The 19571-nt window shown below is 43.7% G+C and overlaps 1 protein-coding gene across 21 annotated transcripts in view; it reads right to left on the bottom strand.

Moving 5' to 3' along the window:
* TIAM1 (TIAM Rac1 associated GEF 1) overlaps nt 1–19571 on the bottom strand; it is a 424375-nt gene that overhangs the window by 13064 nt on the left and 391740 nt on the right. For all 21 annotated transcript variants that reach the window (XR_010318722.1, XM_064273167.1, XM_064273165.1 and 18 more), the window contains 6 exons: nt 18856–18924; nt 18432–18557; nt 11226–11334; nt 6595–6774; nt 6391–6509; nt 2804–2912 (listed from right to left, as the gene is read on the bottom strand). Coding sequence is in view for 20 of the 21 variants with exons in the window: in XM_064273167.1 (XP_064129237.1) it covers nt 2804–2912; nt 6391–6509; nt 6595–6774; nt 11226–11334; nt 18432–18557; nt 18856–18924 (712 nt within the window). In the remaining variant the exon portion in view is untranslated. The remainder of the gene's footprint in view (nt 1–2803; nt 2913–6390; nt 6510–6594; nt 6775–11225; nt 11335–18431; nt 18558–18855; nt 18925–19571) is intronic.

The following is a 19571-nucleotide window of genomic DNA, read 5'->3' on the forward strand; positions in this document are numbered from 1 at the left end:
ATGGGTAAGCGCATCATGATGGCTGCCTCTTTTCATAATCCTTACTTTAAGTCTCTGTGATTGCTCGAGAGGATTCTGAGCCACGATACCCTTGGCTCTTACCAGCCAGCCTTCGCAGTTTTCATCTTGTTAACTAGGGCCCTATGGAGTTTTCTCCCACTGTTGTGCACTGGGGTTTAGGTGTGTAGCCTCCATTCACAACTCGGACAGGTGCCGTGGGCTCACTTCCTTCCAGTCACATACCCTGTACTTCCCTCTCGGAAGCAGTCCATGAGGCAGGAAACAGAAACAAGGAGAAAAACAGCACACACGCATGTGGACGTACACACGCACACACGTACACATGCCCGCCATCTGAGCCTGCAGGGTAATTGGCACCTAAAGCCCCAAACCTCCAAACAAGCATTTTCCTGAATACCCAGGCTAGCAAACTATAGCCATGGCCAAATCCAGCCTGCCACCTGTTTTGTACAGCCCACCATCATAGCCCCGCTCACCCGTCTGCATGCTGTCTGTGGCTACCTTGGCTCTCTGGGTGACCTCTTGGACCACAAGGCCTGAAACATTTACTATGTGGCCCTTTATAAAAAAAGGTTACAGACCCCCACTTTCTGCCATGCAAATTATTTCCTTATTCTAAAGCTGCTTACTTCTAACTACATGAAATCTATAAAATTTAGAGAACAAGCCATGAAACATTCAAACACTGAACTCTGGAACTGCTTGCTAGTCTTTATCCCAACATTAGAAATAGGTTTGGGTCTTTCTTCATTTACTTCCTACATCCTGTAAGTGACCCACTGAGAAGCAAGCATCAGGAAGCTCCCAGGCCCGTCTAAGAGGAAAGTGCAAATATTAAGAATCATAAGCTGTAATGTTGAATAGAAAACAAACGTACCCACCCCCACTGTGATGGATAAGGTTATGTGCCAACTTGGCTAGGCTGTGATTCTCAGTGGTTTGGCAGATATTATGTAATCATCTTCCATTTTGTGATCTGATGTGAGCAGTCAATTAGCTGAAAGCCAATCAGTTTCCTAGGGGGTGAGGCCTGCATCCAATATACATGCACATTCTGGCAAAGCTCTCTCAGGATCCAGCATCTTACTCGTCGTCTTCTGACCTCAGGTTCTCTGGACATGAGCCAGCAGCCTGCCGACTGATCTGCGATCTTCAGATTCACCAGCTCCTGCAACCCCATGAGCCATCAGCCTTCCACCTGACCTGCCAATTTTGGATTCCTCAGCCCCTGAAACCATGTGAGTCAGGAGACGCCTCCAGCCTGATACCTGACCCACAGATTTGGGACTTGTCAGCCTCCGCCAACTGCATGAGCCATTTCCTTGAGATAAATCTCTCTCTCTCTCTAATATATGCTTTACTGGTTTTATTCCTCTAAGAGAACTGAGCCTAAGACACTCATCAAAAATTACCAACATGTTAAAATATTCCAATTCTCCATTACACATCATTTTTAGTCTCATGCTTTCCTGTCCACTTAAATGCTTGTTATTTTGAATGAAATGGCATCAACAGCTACAAGCAGTGGCTCCTTGAAAATTTTAGGAATATCATTAAGTTTCTCAACAAAAGCTGAGTGAGCTAACAAAGTGTCCAATAAATCTTTGCATTAAACACTTTGATTTTAATATCACTAGGTGATGTCCCATTTAGGAATTCTTTGTTCTCATCATGGAGGATAAAAGGGCTCTGATAAAGAAGCGGAGCCCTGGTTACATAGTGGTTAAGCACTCGGCTGCTAACCAAAAAATCAGTGGATCAAACTCACCAGTCACTCCAAGGGAGAAAGATGTGGCAGTCTGCTTCTGTAAAAATCACAGCCTTGGAAACTCTATGGGGCAGTCCTACTCTGTCCTATAGGGTTGCCATGAATTGGAATCAACTCAATGGCAATAGGTTTTTTGGATTAAGCAAAGCCCCCCTAGTCCAGAAAAATAACATAAGAAAATAGAAAATGCGTCAGAATTCCTTTATGTTCCTACCATGAATCTTCTAAAGGGAGTCTAGGAAAACACAGAATGAAAGTACAAATGATTGATGGTTTCAGACTCAAGAGCAACACTGCAATGTGGTACACAACCATTCACACTCCACAAAAGCCATCTTTGCTGTATTCTGCACAATCCCCAGTGTGCTAATCCAAAATTGTCCTCTCTCAAGAAAGGGTAATTGCAACACAGTCCCGTGAGGTTTCCAATTACAGCAATACCATCCATCTGAATTGGTTTATTACAAAATAAATCACTGGCAACAGCTCTACTTTCACTATTATTAGTAACAAGTTGGTCGAGATGCAACTCTCAACCGATCAAGGCACACCTGTGTTGCCGGGACTGTTCAGCTGAGAACTGTGTTCTGAATCCTGGCGTTAAAAACAGCAACATGGAAAGAAGGATTGAAGATTTGGGGCCTCAGAAATAGAGGAAGTATTGCCTTGATTTTTCATTTTATTTTTCCTTGACTAATTACTAACCCATTATTTTGAAATTATACTCAAAAGTGGTAGTCGAAAAAATCAATCAATCAATCCTTCTCTGCCTGCATGTTTCTACCTGAAATAGACTTGGGCACAGCCACGTAGCTGGTCGGCCATGTTGTACATATTTAACTGGAGGGTTTGGTTTAGTATTTGTGAGGTGCTGGTGGCAACAGCAGGAAGATCAATTCAGACAACTGCAATTAACTTTATTTTAATAAATAGCATCTTGGAAAAGGTATGTTCCTGTTTTGGAAAATAAGTCAGCCTTTTTACCCCTCCTCAAACCCCTCCACCACTACATACCGAATGCTGCCAACTCCGGCTCCTTTTTCCACTTTCCCAGCGAGGCTGGTGGGTTCAGCCAGATCACAGTGGTGTGCAGAAGCAGGTCCCCCATACTCAGATCCGCAACCTGAAAACCAGGGACACGGAAGACTTACCAGGAGGGGTTTTCAATACACAGATTTTCATGATGTCTTATAATTCAGCAGGCTGATGTCAATTTGACTTCACAGAAACATTGTCTCTAAAACATTTTGTCACTTTTTTCCCCCGTGTCTATCTACCTGAATCTCAAAATAAAAGTGACAAAAGGGTACTAATTGGGGCTCCGAAATTCACATGCAGTAAATCTGTCAAAACTGAGTTACAAAATTAGAGATGTTTCATGTTAAGATAGAGACATGTCTCAAGGAGACGCTACTGGTTGGCTACCAATGACAAAGATCCACCGAGAAAACTGCAGACACTTCCACTTGGGAGTTAAATTCCCCTTGGAGTCACGGTCTTCAGGGAAACAGTGGAATCTGTTATTTCTTCTTGTTCTTCCTACTCATTTAAAAAAAAAAAAAAAAGGTGTTTTGCTTTAAAGGAAGCAGCAGCCAAATGAGGGGCCTGGAGATTCCTTTTTAACCATGGGCAGTCTGAGCACTGGAGTCTGCAAAGATCACGAGGTCCAAGTTGTCCATCTCAGGTGATCTAACGCTAAACCATCTCAGATAGACAAGCCTTCGTCTCCTTTTAGAGCCATGCAGACAGGATGCTTCCAGAGGTTCCTCTGGAATTTCAGTGTCTGTTCTTCGCAGCCCTGTCCACCTTTCTCTACACATTCCATTCCACTCACCAGTTGCCATTGAGTTGACTCTGACTCATGGCGACCCCCTATGTATCAGAGTACACTTCAGTCCCATAGGGCTTTCAAAGGCTGAGGTTTTGTAAGGTCACCAGGCCTTTCTTCTGAGGCACATCTGGATGGACTCAAACCTCCAACCTTTAGGTTAGCAGCTCAGCATGTTAACCATGTGCACCACCCAGGGACTCCTGGCCCACTTATGAGCCTGACAAAATGTCAAGCTCCCATCCAGTGTGGGGACACTTCTAACAGTCTAATCATAACTGGGATGATCACCTAGTCTCTGACCTGGTCTCTGTGTAAAAGAACAGAGGTCAAGACACTACAAGAATCAGAGTCCACAGCCCGTTCCATTTGCAACCACCCCCAACTGCAGGAATTTTTCCCTCTGATATGCCTCGCATATGACTTCCTTAAAACCCATTCTCTCCCAGGTTTTATTTTTGTGGAATCGAAGTCATTCCATCCTTTCTACTTTGAAGTCCATTCTCCTCAAAGGAGAAGAGGTTTTTTTTTCCCTCCTTTTGCTGAGTAATCCGTCACCTTTGATTATTATACCTCTGCCCCCCAGTGGGGGCTTTTTTCCTTCTTGTTCTTCTTATTGTGTTAAAACATCTTTGTTCATTGCTCTCTTTGCTAGACTTTCCAAGCCTTAATTTTTCTGGGCTTCAGACCTCCTGATACTGATACAGTATTTTTCTTCTCTTTAATATTGGTACTCAGTCAAATATCCCTCCTTCCATCTTTTGTACATTTCCTGTTACAAGCTCAGCTCACAAGAGAACACTCTGTACAGCACTGTATCTCTTTGTTCCATGCTGGGAAGATTTCTCACTTGATTGTCAGGATTTTATTTTAGGGGACCACTTAAGCCATATTCCCTTTTATAGTCTCTGACTTTTGAATCATATCCATCTTTTTTCTAAATTCTTTGCAATCTACTATCCACAACACCTTACAGTCTTAAGCATGATCACTTACTCCTAGTCATTAAAATCTAGAAATTAATACATCATGTACGATGAAAATCTTTGTTTGTTTTGACCCAGTAAAATCCACTTCTGTCAGAATGGAATAAACTAAAATATAGGATGAAAAAAGTCTTATGATCAAAATGTTTGTGGCAGTGTTCATAACAGTGAATAAATGAAGCCAAGAAAATTTTCAAACAATAAGAATCCATTCATTATGGTCTAGCCACACAATGAAATATTACACAATGATTAAAATGATTCTTTTTTAATAATTTAAAATAACACAAAAAGTCACTGTTCAAAATAAATTTTTTAAAAATCAAGGTATAAAACTACTTTCAAAATATAACTAATTAAGCAATGTATACATGTAATTTTAAAAAGTCAAACTCCAAAACATTATGAGTAGTAAGTTTTGTGTATTGAGATGAGATGATTTTTCTTGTCTTTTTCTGTATTTTGCTATTTTCTTTAATAAACACAAATAAAATTTCATTTTTTCTTTTCCCTATTATAAAAGGTTAAAAGAAAATGAGAACTAAATCCAGAATAGTAGTATCCTGGAGAACTTTTCTGGAGGTCCCTGGGGGGTACAAATGGTTTGGTCTTTGCTAACCAAAAGGTTAGTGGTTCGAATCCAGCCAGCAGCGTCTCTGAAGAAAGGCTTGGCAATCGGCTTCTGTAAAGGTTAAAACCAAAAAACCAAACTCATTGCTATCAAGTTGATTCCGACTCATAGCGACCCTAGAGGACAGAGCAGCACTGTCCCACAGGGTTTCCAAGGCTGTACATCTCCACAGAAACAGACCGCCACGTCTTTTCCCTCAGAGGCGCTGGTGGTTTTGAACCTCCGGCCTTTCGGTTTGCAGCCAAGCACTTTAAACATCATACCACCAGGGCTCCTCCATCTGTGTGAGAGCCTTGATTTCACCACTTTCTGAAAATTACCTTTTAACAGTCAAAAAAACTTCCTTTGTTTCACAATGGCCATAAATATAAACCTGGATAATAATCCTTTATACCTCTGATGATGAGGTTTTCTCTCATCTAGACTAAACAACCACAGCTTATCCACCCCCAAGCCTTTAACCAGTCTGCTAATCACAGCACTAGTGTTTTAATGCATAGTTCCCTTGCCAGGTTTTCTTTTTTTTTTTTTTGTAACAGTGGAGAACAAAACCGAGTACAATACTCCAATTTAATCAGAGTATATGGAAGCATCTGTGAGTATTATTAAGCATGAAATCCCTCTGACTCATCTGGGCATTTTTTTTTTATATGAGTCCTTCTCAACGACTCAAGCGCAACTTCTAGTTCACTCTAAACCCTTTCCAAGTATGTCTGTCCTCCTGTTGCTGTCTCCTCTAAGTAGATGTTTTGGTGGACTTAAAAAAAAAAAAAGATTCATGATTACTTGAAACGTCCATTCACTCAACAAGTGTTTACTGAGCACCTACTATGTGCATACAGGATTCTAATCTTTGGAAATATAGCCTTGGCTCTGAGTGGCTCTTACCTGCTAATGGAAACGGCCTGACTGTGGTAACAGACATTTACTCTCACACTTAACATAGAACAGAAGGAGATCCCCCCACCCAGGTGAAGTGGTGAGCGTCAGAGACACGCCGGCTATGTAAAAAAATGCACGTTTTAGCCTTGGATAAAAGTTTTACCACAAAAACAGTATCTTCATAACTATTGTACTTACCAATAACAGGTAAAAAACAAAATGAAATGATACACAGTTTTCTGGACAGGTACCCCGAGAAGAAGGGGGTCCTCACCTCTTTTTTCTCACCCGTCTGTTCGGCAATCAGCTGGTCGAACACAGCACCAAATTCTTCGTGGATTTTCTGCATTTCATTGATATGACTTGCAACTTTGTTCATAGTCTTGATGGCCACTGGAAGGAACCAGACCAGGAATGGAGAGGTTATTGGAGGCTCTCACGGGGAGGTGAGGGGTGGGGAACCCTTCGGGCAGCTCACCGTCCAGGTGGTAGTGCTCCTCACTCTCAGCGTCAGTCAGGGCAAACAGCTCCTTCAGCAGGAGCGGGTACTTGAGGATCCTCTGGATGGGCTTGATGAGGTAAGACTCCAGCGTGGACGAGTGCTGTTGCTTCGGGTTCTGGGCATCCAGGAATGCCTTGAAAGCCGAGTCTGTTCTGGCTGGAACCGTTTAAATACAGGGTGTCAGAGGGGCACGCCCAGCTCACTCCCTTCTCACAAGTTCACTCGCTTTTCCAGAGAAGCCTTTTTATAGGGCTGAGTGGAGAGTGGGCTGCAGTGGGGGAGGGGGTTTCAGAGAAACAACTGGAAGGGCCTGTTGGTCCGATATATTTATTTATTTATGGGGGCACGGCACGATGAGTGAATAAACAACAGAATTTGTAAACATACAGCCTTGGTTTGTCAGGGACTATTGTTCATCCTGCTGGCCCTGGTTCTCCTACTCTTTCAAGCATTTTGCTGCCAGGAGAGCTCCTTTTACCACAGCAGTGCTGATTCAGTGGTAGAACTCTTGCCTTCCATGTGGGAGACCCGAGTTTGATTCCCGCCCAATGTACCCGACGCAGCCACCACCCATGTGTCAGTGGAGGCTTGCGTGTTGTTAGGATGCTGAAGAGGTTTCAGTGGCGTTTCCGGACTGAGACAGACGAGGAAGAAAGGCCCGGGGATCTACTTTGGAAAATCAGACAATAAAAACCCTATGGGTCACAAAGGTCCGAACTGCAAATGATCATGGGGATGGTGCAGGACTGAGCAGCATTTCATTCCCTTGTGTGTGGGGTCACCAGGAGTCAGAGGCCAACTCAATGGCAGTTAACAAGGGAACCTTCTGGCGAAAAGGTAGCACAAAAAAAAAAAAAACCCCAACCAGAAGCAGCAGCACATGACTCCACGTAGCTCAGTAAGTGGGAAGAAGCTGGGTGTCCCATTGAACTGTCTGTTCTAGTTAATCAGCACTCCAGCTATCAGCATCTGTAGGGCAGGCCTGCTGGTCACGGTTGCAGAGTCATGTCGGAGGGAAACTTACATCAGACCTCATGCAACCCAGGCAGCACCTTCCCCCTAGCAGGTTATCACCTGTGTCCCTGCTTGGTGGGAAGGCAGCCCTGAGAAACTCCAGGTCCCCAAATAAGCAGAGAGGTACCTGGCAGTGGATAGGGAGACATGACTAATGCCTTCCATCCAGATGCGAAGGAATGAACAGGGCAGGAGAGAGACAGGTGAGGGTGGAAAGTGAGGAGGGAAGGACCACATATCAAGGTGACTTATCGGTGGGCACGCATTAAAAAGCAAAATAACAGTTTCTGCAGAAAAATGTCCATTCCCACTGGTTAGAAGAGTAAGCCAGGACCAGATGTTATAATCAACCATCCTGAAAATACAAAATGCTTCTTCTCACTGTCTTTATTCAACTAAGGAAAACAGCAACCATAGAGGAAGACTTCATAAAGACCACAATCTTTTTCACCCTTTGAGACCCCATTAAAAGGAGCCAGAAGCTGCTGGTTGGTACAAAACAGTTATTGCCTTTGGCTGCTAACTGAAAGGTCAGCGGTTTGACTCCACCCAGAGTGCCTCAGAAAAAAGGCCTGGCAATATACTTCTAAAAAATCAGCCACTGAAAACTCTATGGAGCAGAGTTCTAGGCTGAGACACACGCAGTCGCCATTAATCAGAATCCACTAGACAGAGAATGCTTTTCTTAAAGATGAGTCAGACTCCATGGGTTCCACCTTCGTTTCTCCTTCTGGAGAAGAGATCCCTGAATGGAAAGGGGACTTGGAGCAAGGTGATCAATGGACCTATGAACCAGGGAAGCTAGGCCAGGCCAGAGCTGATCCATGGGGAAGCTATGGCTTCTGCAGGGTGCCTTACGTCTGGGTCCATGTCTAGAAGGAGCATAGAGATTGCCCCCAAATCCTCAAGTCTAAAAATACAGCTACGGGCCACAGCAAATGAGTGCGTGGTTCACAGCACTTTGTCCAGGTCAGGAGCAGCGCCTCCATCAGACCTAGCAAGGAGTTGGTTAAGACTGGTAGACAGGTCTTCTGTTGTTCTCAAAGGGTTCTCTGCATCTTTCTTGCACGTTTGGCAATTAGAGGAAAGTGGGTCAAACCTACTGTTTTAAGGGATACTTTTAAAATACGCTATAACATTTTTCAGGTACAAAAAATAATGTTATTAAGAAAAAGCTACTTGGGCAGACTTTAATTGAGTGATTAAAAATAACACAAATTGCTCTGAGGATAGGAGTGAATATACGATTTCACTGTAGTGCAAAGTGCTCTGGTATCGTTACTTTACCAATGTCGTGACAATTGCGTATCTGATGCCATAGAGTCGATTCCGACTCATAGCAACCCTATAGGACGGAGTAGAACTGCCCCACAGGGTTTTCGTGGAGTGGCTGGGGAATTCAAACTGCTGAGCTTTGGGTTAGCAGCTGAGCTCTTAACCACGGTGCAAACAGGGCTCCTCAAAACAATTAGCATTCAAAAAAGTTTAAAAAAAAAAAAAAGGCTATAAGACTAACACACACACACACACACCAAAAAAACCAACCCCAGCACCGTCGAGTCGATTCCAACTCATAGGGATCCTACAGGACAGAGTAGAACTGCCCCATAGAGTTTCCAAGGAGCGCCTGGCAGATGTGAACTGCTGAGCCTTTGGTTAGCAGCTGTAGCACTTAACCACTATGCCACCAGGGTTTCCACAGCACACGTGAAAACATGGTTTAGGTCAGAGAGCATGACAAGGAAATCCCCAGGTTCCCTTACATTCTCGTGCTGAACTACAACTCTGTGGCACTGACTATCGCCATCACTAAATTCATCTCTATCTGAGACGGCTCTTTTGCGATCCACACACTTGCCCTGTACAAATATTTCCTACCAGATGTCATGGAGTTGATTCTGACTCAACATGACCCCGTGTGTGTCTCAGTAGAACTGTGCTACATAGGGTTTTCAATGCCCTATTTTTCACAGATAGATTGCCGGGTCTCTCTTCCAAGGCTCCTCTGGGTAAACTCCAACTGCCAACATTTTGGTTAGCCTTAGAGTGCGTTAACCCATTTGAACCACCCAGGTTCAACCATTTGAACCATCCAATATTTCCTACCGAAAAACCAAACCAAACCCACTGCCACTGAGTGGATTCCAACTCATAGCAACCCTATGAGACAGAGGAGAACTGCCCCATAGGGTTTCCAAGGCTGTAATCTTTACAGAAGCAGTCTGCCACATCTTTCTCCCATAGATTGGCTGGTGGGTTTGAACCTCTGACTTTCTAGTTAACAGCCAAGCACTTAACTACTTCACCACCAGAGCTCCTTAAATATTTCCTACCCAAAAAACCTAAACCCACTGCCACTGAGTCAGTCCCAGTTCATACCAACCCTGTAGGGTTTCCAAGGCTGTAACTCTCTATGGAGGCAGCCTGACACCTCTTTCTCCCATGTAGCCACTGGTGGTTTAGAACCAACGGCTCTTTCAGTTAGCAGTCGATCACTTAACCACTGTGCCTTCAAGGCTTCTGAAATATTTCCTACAGTAGAATTTAAATAAGTTCAAGCCAGTTCTCTTCAGCACCAAACATGAAGATGTGAGTTGGTAAATTATTTACACACTCAGGAACTAGATCAGCAGTTCTTTATACAGCAGCCACAGTGAAAGGTTAAGGAAAGCAGGCTGCTTTCCAGAGGTTCCCTGAAGTCAAACTTCCTGTTGGCTCCACTGTTCACCAAGAAAATGTTTCTTTAATCCTTTACAGTAAAGCCTACGAAAGCTGAAACCTGTGTAAGGTGGAAACCTGTCAGATAAGGAAAACCCAAATACTTCCCACTAACACGAGCAACAGAAAAGTGGTAAGACTGCATTCTGTCAAAGGTGGAAAACATGCGACAACCAGAAAAAGAAGACCTCCCTGTCTAGTTCCAGCTCTCACAGGATTCAATGTCTCCTAACCATGGAAGCACCACTACTTGCTAAAGACCCTCAGAATATTCCACCGTGTTCTTACAACACTTGAGAAACGCAGACCACAAGCATAAAAACGCTGCTCCGTTGTATGTAAAATATAATCGCCACTTGAGCAATTTTCATGAATAACTGGTAATGGTGGTGGCTATTATCACACCCCTAGGAAGGAAACTAGGTGAGGTGAAGACGAAATTCCACAAAAACATAGACACAGTGCAGGAGGTAAGTTACAAGAGAAAGTAATGACAAAACTAGGAATAAAGCAGCAATTTCTCAACTCCTATATTTTGCATAATCGCAAAATGACCTGTCAATTTTGATCAAGAATACGTAGCTGAGTCAAACTTTTGTTCTAAGAAAATTGACAAAGCTACTAATCCAAAATATGAACGCACTTCCTTTCCTCAGTGCCCCTGTGTGTACCTGGAATGTCTATCTAGCACAAATCCAAGACGTGAAAACATTTTGTTGCTCGGCACCCGTATTTGTGGCTCCTTGGAATCCTGTCTGCTACATCAATGACTCTAGGCTATCTGTCCAAAGGGCCCCAACCAGAGTGAGCCACACAAATGGGAATCAGCAGTTAACACGCCCACCACCCGCCACCCGGTCCCTCACAAGTCTCACCTTTCACCAGAACCTTGGGGACTTTTGTGTGGCTGGCGCAGAAGGCACTGTAGAGCTTGAAGCGGTCAGCGTAATACAGAAAAGATCCCCCCAGAGAGAACAGCACTTTCTGGAGAGGAAGAGAAAAGGCACAGTTAGTTCATTTTGGCAGTTATGTAGGAACATCAACAGGACACATCAGGGAGCCCACAGTCCCTGACCCTCCCCTCAATGAGTCAGCATCACCCATGCCTGTCTGGGTCCTTCTCAGACCACTGATGTTCCCAAGACTGCTGATGAGAAGGCATGTGGCTTACAAATTCATGTAACAGAGGCGGGAGCTTGTCTTCTCAGTACTTACAGTGGAGGCACCATTCATTTTCGAGACCTGTGTCCTTTAATGATCTAGCTGGGATGCTTGGATGTTGATGAGATTGCATGGCATTTTGGGAAAGGCAGAAAGCTCTTGAATATTCTCATTAGGTTCTACTGGGAGATGTTGTTCTGGTTAGATGCTGTTGAGTGGGTTCGACTCACAGCGACCCAATGTACCACAGAACGAAACACTGCCTGGTCCTGCACCATCCTCGCAATCGTTGCTGTTGGAGCCCATTGCTGCAGCACTGTGTCAATCCATCTTGTTGAGGGCGTTCCTCTTTTTCGCTGACCCTCAACTTTATCAAGCATGGTGTCCTTCTCCAGGGACTGGTCCCTCCTGATACCACGACCAAAGTACGTGAGGTAGAGGTGACAAATCGAAGGTAGGGAATGTCCGACTAATTCTTGTGGAGTCAGCTGACTCATGGCAACTCCATGTGTGTCGATGTAGAGCTATGCTCCACAGGGTTTTCAATGGCTGATCTTTCAGAAGTAGATTACCAGGCCTTTCTTCCATGGCACCTCTGGGTGAACTCAAACCTCTAACCTTTCAGTTAGCAGCTAAACATGTTAACCATTTGCACCACCCAGGGCTCCAGGCAATGTCCACCCCCCCAAAAAAACAGAAAACATGTTTCCCTATCCACTATACCTCCACCACCTCCAATTCCACATCTCTCTTCTAACAGGAAGCTGATAAGAATATAAGCAATATTAAAGAAAGAAACAGGCTCAACTCTGAGCATTACGTATTGTCTTACCAGCCCACACCCTCATCCAATGTGATCAAACCGGATGGAGGCTTTCCCTGTTATGGCTTTAATATGCCTGAGGATCTCTGCTTTTTTAATGCTTAGAATTAAAAGTTAGGTTCCATGCAAGGAAATAAGGTTTTGCAATATGCAGACAATTCTGATAAGACTGTCCACTAAACAAAAAAAAAAAAAAACTATGCTTTTTTTTTTTTTGAAAACCACATATAATTGCTATTCAGATGTCTCAATTCTTTTCCTACATGTTGTACTGTTATGGACTGAACTGTGTCCCTCAAAAAGATACATGGACCAATTAAAAAATGGGCAACAGGTATGAACAGACACTTCATTAAAGAAGACATCCAAGTGGCTAACAGATACATGAGGAAACATTCACGATCATTAGCCATTAGAGAAATGTAGATCAAAACTACAATGAGATTTCATCTCACTCCAACAAGGCTGTCATTAATCCAGAAAACACAAAGTAATAAACGTTGGAGAGGCTGTGGAGAGATTGGAACACTTATACACTGCTGGTAGGAATGTAAAATGGTACAACCACTTTGGAAATCAATTTGGCACTTCCTGAAAAAGCTAGAAATAGAACTACCATACGATCCAGCAATCCCACTCCTTGGAATATATCCTAGAGAAATAAGAGCCTTTACACGAACAGATATATGTACACCCATGTTTACTGCAGCACTGTTTACAATAGCAAAAACATGGAAGCAACCAAGGTGCCCATCAACGGATGAGTGGATAAATCAATTATGGTATATTCATATAATGGAATACTACGCATCGATAAAGAACAGTGAGGAATCTGTGAAACATTTTGTAACATGGAGGAACCTGGAAGGCACCTTGCTGAGTGAAACTAGTCAGTTGCAAAAGGACAAATATTGTTTAAGACCACTAGTATAAGAACTCAAGAAATAGTTTAAACAGAGAAGAAAATATTCTTTTGTGATTACGAGAGAGAGGAGGGAGGGTGGGAGGGGGGCATTCACTAATTAGACAGTAGATAAGAACTACTTTAGGTGAAGGGAAAGACAGCACACAATACAGGGGAGGTCAGCACAACCGGACTAAACCAAAAGCAAGGAAGTTGCCTGAATAAACTGAAAGCTTCGAAGGCCAGCGTAGCAGGGGCAGGGGTCTGGGGACCATGGTTTCAGAGGACATCTAAGTCAACTGGCATAATAAAATCTATTAAGAAAACATTCTGCATCCCACTTTGAAGAGTGGCGTCTGGGGTCTTAAACGCTAGGAAGCAGTCATCTAAGATGCATCAATTGGTCTCAACCCACCTGGATCAAAGAAGAATGAAGAACACCAAGGACACAAGGCGATTACGAGCCTAAGAAACAGAAAGAGCCATGTGAACCAGAGACTATATCAGCCTGAGACCAGAAGAACTAGATGGTGCCCAGCTACAACTGATGACTGTCCTGACAGGGAACACAACAGAGAACCCCTGAGGGAGCAGGAGAGCAGTGGGATGCAGGCCCCAAATTCTCATAAAAACACCAGACTTAATGGTTTGACTGAGACTAGAAGGACCCTGGTGGTCATGGCCCCCAGACCTTCTGTTGGCCCAGGACAGGAAGAACCATTCCCGAACCCAACTTTTCAGACATGGATTGGAGTGGACAATGGGTTGGAGGGGGATGCTGGTGAGGAGTGAGCTTCTTGGATCAGGTGGACACTTGAGACTATGTGGGCAGCTCCTCTCTGGAGGGGAGATGAGAGGGTGGAGGGGGTTAGAAGTTGGCAAAATGGACACAAAAAGAGAGAGTGGAGGGAAAGAGTGGGCTGTCTCATTAGGGGGAGAGTAATTGGGAGTGTGTAGCAAGGTGTATATGGGTTTTTGTGTGAGAGACTGACTTGATTTGTAAACTTTCACTTAAAGCACAACTAAAATTATAAAGAAAAAAAAAAGATACACGGAAGTCCTAACCCCTAGTACCTGTGAATGTGACCTTGCTGGGAAATAAAGTCTTTGAAGATGTTATCAGGTAACACTAGGTGATACAGGAGTCTGTCATGGAAAAAATGTGTGTACCAATTTGGCTGGGCCATGATTCCCAGTACTGTGTGACTGTCCACCATTTTGTCATCAGATGTGATTTTCCTATACGTTGTAAACCTAAACCCTACATCTTTGAAGTTCATGAGGTGGGCTAGGCAGCAGTTGTGTTGATAAGGCAGGACTCAATCTACGGGATTGGATTCTGTCTTGAGCCTCCTTATAAAAGAGGAGAGGAGACAGACACACAGGGAGAAGATGACCATGTGATTTCTACAAGCCAAGAAATACCTGGGGTCACCAGAAGCTGGAAAGGATCGTCCCCTATAGCTACAAGAGAGCGCACAGCCCTGCTAACACTCAACTCTCCAGAACTTTGAGACAATAACTTTCTGTTGTTTTAAGCCACCTGGTTTGTGGTATTCAGTGTATTAGTAGGAAACTAATACAAAACCCAAACCCGTTACCATCCAGTCGATTCCAACTCAGAGTGACCGTACAGGACAGACTAGAACTACCCCCACAGGGTTTCCAAGGAGTGGCTGGTAGATCTGAACTGCCAACCTTTTGGTCAACAGCCGAGCACTTAACCACTGTGCCACCAGGGTTCCAATAAAGAAACATCCATCCCATCGAGCCAGCCAGGACCATAGGAAACTAACACATCCACCTTTATTTCTGAACTTTCCAAGACCCCAGTCTGCTTAGAAGGGATCAGTAGAGGCAGTCTGACCTTTAGGGTAGTGTTATCCTTTGAGTCACAGTCAATAACCAAACAATAAAGTTGTAGAAGAACAAGTTCTAATGTTATCCTCACTTCAGCTGTTCCAAAGTCACCCATTTGTTTAATTAATATTTACTGAGTGGTTACTATTCAGCTGTTGGTGTTGTTAGGTGCCAGAGAGTCGATATTTTGACTCATGGCAATTCCATAGGGTTTTCTAGGCTGTAATCTTTATGGCAGAAGCCCTGGTGGTACAGTGGTTAAGAGCTCAGCTGCTAACCAAAATGTCAGCAGTTCGAATCCACCAGCCTCTCCTCAGAAACCCTACCGGGCAGTTCTACTCTGTCCTATAGGGTTGCTATCAGTCAGAATCAACTCTATGGCAATGAGTTTTTTTGGTGGAGGAGGGTTATGGGTAATCTTTCTGGGCACAGATCACCAGGCCTTTTCTCCTACAAACCCACTGGATAGGTCTGAACTGCCAACCTATCTTTTAGCAGCAGAGCACTTAACCACTGCACTACCAGGGCTCCTTACACAAACGTTACACTAACATCACACTGCCAGATTTCTACAAGCATCAGAAGCAGGAGGTCAAACTGTGTGAGGCCCCACACATGTATGGACAACTGATTTTCAAGAGAAGTGCCAAAGAAATTCTACAAAGAAAGAATAAAAGCATAGCCTTTTCAACAAATGTTGATCGAAAAACTGGATATTCATATACCCAGAAAAATGAACGTTCATCTATTTGTCAGCCATATACAAATTTAACTCAAAATAGATCACAGACCTAAATGAAAATCCCAGAACTTCTAGGAGAAAACATAAAAGCCTTTTGACCCTCCTTCACTCTTCAGCCAAAGATGAGACAGGCCCATAAAACAAAGCAAGACCAAAGCAGCACACCAGCCCAGGGGCAAGAACGAGAAGGCAGGAGGGGACAGGAAAGCTGGTAATGGGACCTAGGTCAAGAAGGGGAGAGTGTTGACATGTGGTGGGGTTCGCAACCAATGTCACAAAGCAATATTTGTATTAATTGTTCAGTGAGAAACTAATTTGTAAACCTTCATCTAAATCACACTTTAAAAAATAAATCCTTCTGGCCCTGATTTAGGCAAAGATTTCGTAGATAGTAACACGAAAACTCATGCTCATGCTACAGAAAGGAAAACCTTAATAAACTGTGCTCTCTAAAAATTAATAACTTCTGCTCATTGAGAGGCACTATTAAGACAATGAAAAGACAAGGAGAAAATAATTACAGATCACATATCTGGATAAAGAACTTATACCCAGAATATACAAAGAACCCAAAACTCAAGAATAAGAAAACAAAATAAATGAGCAAAAGATTTGGACAGACACTTCACCAAAAATGACAAGCTGAAGGCAGATAAGCATATAAAAAGATGTTCATCACCATAAGTCATTAGGTGAATAAAATGAAAAATCCCAGTGAGACACCACTACACACCTGTCAGGATGGCTAAAATGAAAAGCGTGACCATACGAAGTGTTGGTAAGGATAAGGAACAGCTGGGGGGAACGTAAAATGATACAACCACTCTGGAAACAGTCTGGCAATTTCTTAAAAAGCTAAGCACACAACTGCAGCATGGTCCAAGCAGCCCACTCCAAGGTATTTCCCCAAGGAACAAAAGTATGCATCCAGTCAAAACCTTGTTCACAAATGCTCATAGCGGCTCCGCTTGCAACAGCAAAAACATTGGGAGCACCTCAAACACCCATCAAAGGTGAAAAGACGGAGCGTGGTACCTCCATACAATGCAGCACTACTCAGCAAGAAAAAGGAATACGCTATTAATATGTGTGCAACTTGGATGGATCTCAAAATAATCACGCTGAGTAAAAGAAGCCGGACCACAAAAAAAGTACCTACAGTATTTCCATTTATGTAAAATTCCAGAAAATGCAAACTAACCTACCGTGACAAAAAGCAGAGCATGGCTGCCTGGGGACTGGAGGTGGGAGGCAGGAGCAAGGGAGGGCAGGAGAGAGGGACCACATGGGGCAAGAGAAAGGTTTTGGGGATGGACAGTTACATTCATTATCTCAATTGCAGTGGTAGTTCCACAGGTGTATACGTATGTCCCACCACACTGTCAGTATGTTGTGCTGTGGGTGCTTGTGTGTTGCTGTGATGCTGGAAGCTATGCCACCAGCATTTCAGATACCAGCAGGGTCACCCATGGTGGACAGGCTTCAACAGAGCTTCCGGACTAAGACAGACTAGGCAGAATGACCTGGCAGTCTACTTCTGAAAAATTGGCCAGTGAAAACCTTATGAACAGCAGTGGAACACTGTCTGATATGGTGCGGGTCAAGCGCTGTTTCATTCTGTTGTGCACAGGGTCATTAGGAGCCAGACCCAAGTCGACGGCACCGAACAACAGCATACATATGTTAAAAGTTATCAAACCGCACACTTTAAATATGTGCCAGTTATACTTTAATTAGTCTGTTTCTAAAAACGTGTTCAAGGGACACGTAAGCCCTCACCGCCGCACACAAATCGACGTTTGTGCTGGTGGGAAGCTCAGCACAGGACATGTCTGCAGTAAAGGAAAGCCAGCGGGGCAGAGGAAGCAAGCTGAGAGCAACCAAACTAAGGCACTAATCCTACATACTCGTTACGGCCAGGTGACACTGTGTTCTGGAAGGCTGTCTTCCTCGGGATAACGATAAGCATTTCCATTAGGCAAATTTTCCCAGAACAGGATAAATCATTTTGGTTACTGGGAGACCTGGGGTGCTTTTCTAATTTGCTAATAGCCAACGTATTAAAGGCCCTTTTGCAAACAGCACAAAAGGCCAAGGTTGGTACATCTTCCAAAGTAGAAGCAAACAGAAGCACCAGTTTAATGCAAGTCGGTCAGCCAGACAAACCACACACCATCAGTGACCTTTTCAGGTACCCTTTAGGGACTGGCCCAAAGTGGGACAACCCAAGGAAGACTGCAGTACCATGAGCACAAGAACTTATCAAAGAGGAAAACACTAACTGTGATGTGTTAGCAGAGGACTCAACTCCACCCATGATATTAAAAAAAAAAAAACAAACAAAAAACCCCAACAGTGGCCATCGAGTTAACTCCAACTCACGGCAACCCCATGTGTGTCAGCGTAGAACTGTGCTCCATGGGGTCTTCAAGGGTTGATTTCTTGGAAGCAGATCACCAGGCCTTTCTTCCAAGTCTCCTCTGGGTAGACTTGAACCTCCAAACTTTCAGTTAGCAGCTGAACACAGTGAATGTGTGCACCCCCCTAGGACATCAGGAGGCAGCTTTACACCATTTGAGGATGAGACCTACCTTAAATTGATCGACTTTCTCAAGCTTTTCCAAGTCCGGCACCAGTCTCACCCCATCTTCTAGAGTTTTCAGAAACTCCACTTGAAACTCTACCATTTCAGTTAAATTTCCAAAGAGCACATCAAGCTGAAAAGAGAAAAAGAGTTTAATCCACCGCATATTTCATTAGTATTCAGAAATGTTATCTGTTTCTGATGGCCAGGGTTTTTTTTTTTTTTATCAATATTCAAAACCCAGTGCTATTCAGCAAGGAAGATAATGATCCCCCCACCAGAGGGTGGGGCAGCGCCACACTCTCCAAAACTAAGCCAAGGAGCTCGGCAGGCAATAAAACGGCCTGCTGATTACAGCCAGTGAGCCCCACATGCTTTAATCAACAAGTCAAAACTGCAATGTGACCTTTGCAAAGACAACTTCACCATACCTCATCTTGGGTGAGAAAAGTTTCTTTTTGAAGAGGTTTCAGGTATCTCTCCATGAGACAGTTTAAGTCCTAAAGGTTGAAAGGAAATACCATTTAAAAAAAAAAAAAAGAAAGAAAGAAAAACCAAACCCATCGCTGCCAAGTTGATTCCGACTCATAGAGACCCCATAGTACAGAGTAGAACTGCCCCATAGGGTTTCCAAGGAGTGGCTGGTGGATTCGAAATGCCGACCTTTTGGTTAGCAGCTGAGCTCTTAACCTCTGCACCACTAGGGCTCCTAAGTACATCTAAAAGCCTATAAAGAATATAAAGAAGAAAAGCAGATTATGTCCCAAACATTAGCATTAGTCTTTAGGTCCCTTTTGAGCAGGGGACAGACAATCATTTCTGTGAAGAGTCACAGAGTAAATCTTTCAGGCTTTGTGAATCACATGGTCTCTGTGGCAACTATACAACTCTGCCGATGTAGCTCAAAAGTAACCAAAGATGATATGTAAACGATGGGCGTGGCTGTGTTCCAATAAAACTTTATTTACAAACACAGGCAGCTGGCTGGGGTTAGGACAAGGGTTGTCATTTGCTCATCCCTGAACTAAAGAGTAAAACAGATCATTAAAAACAGATTTAGGCCAAGGGTCATCATTCGCTGATCCCTGAACTAAAAAGTGAAATAGATAATTAAAAACAGATCGCACTGTTTTAAGGTGGGGACTAC

This window comes from Loxodonta africana, chromosome 20 (genome assembly GCF_030014295.1).
Source record: "Loxodonta africana isolate mLoxAfr1 chromosome 20, mLoxAfr1.hap2, whole genome shotgun sequence".
Classification (NCBI taxonomy): Eukaryota; Metazoa; Chordata; class Mammalia; order Proboscidea; family Elephantidae; genus Loxodonta; species Loxodonta africana.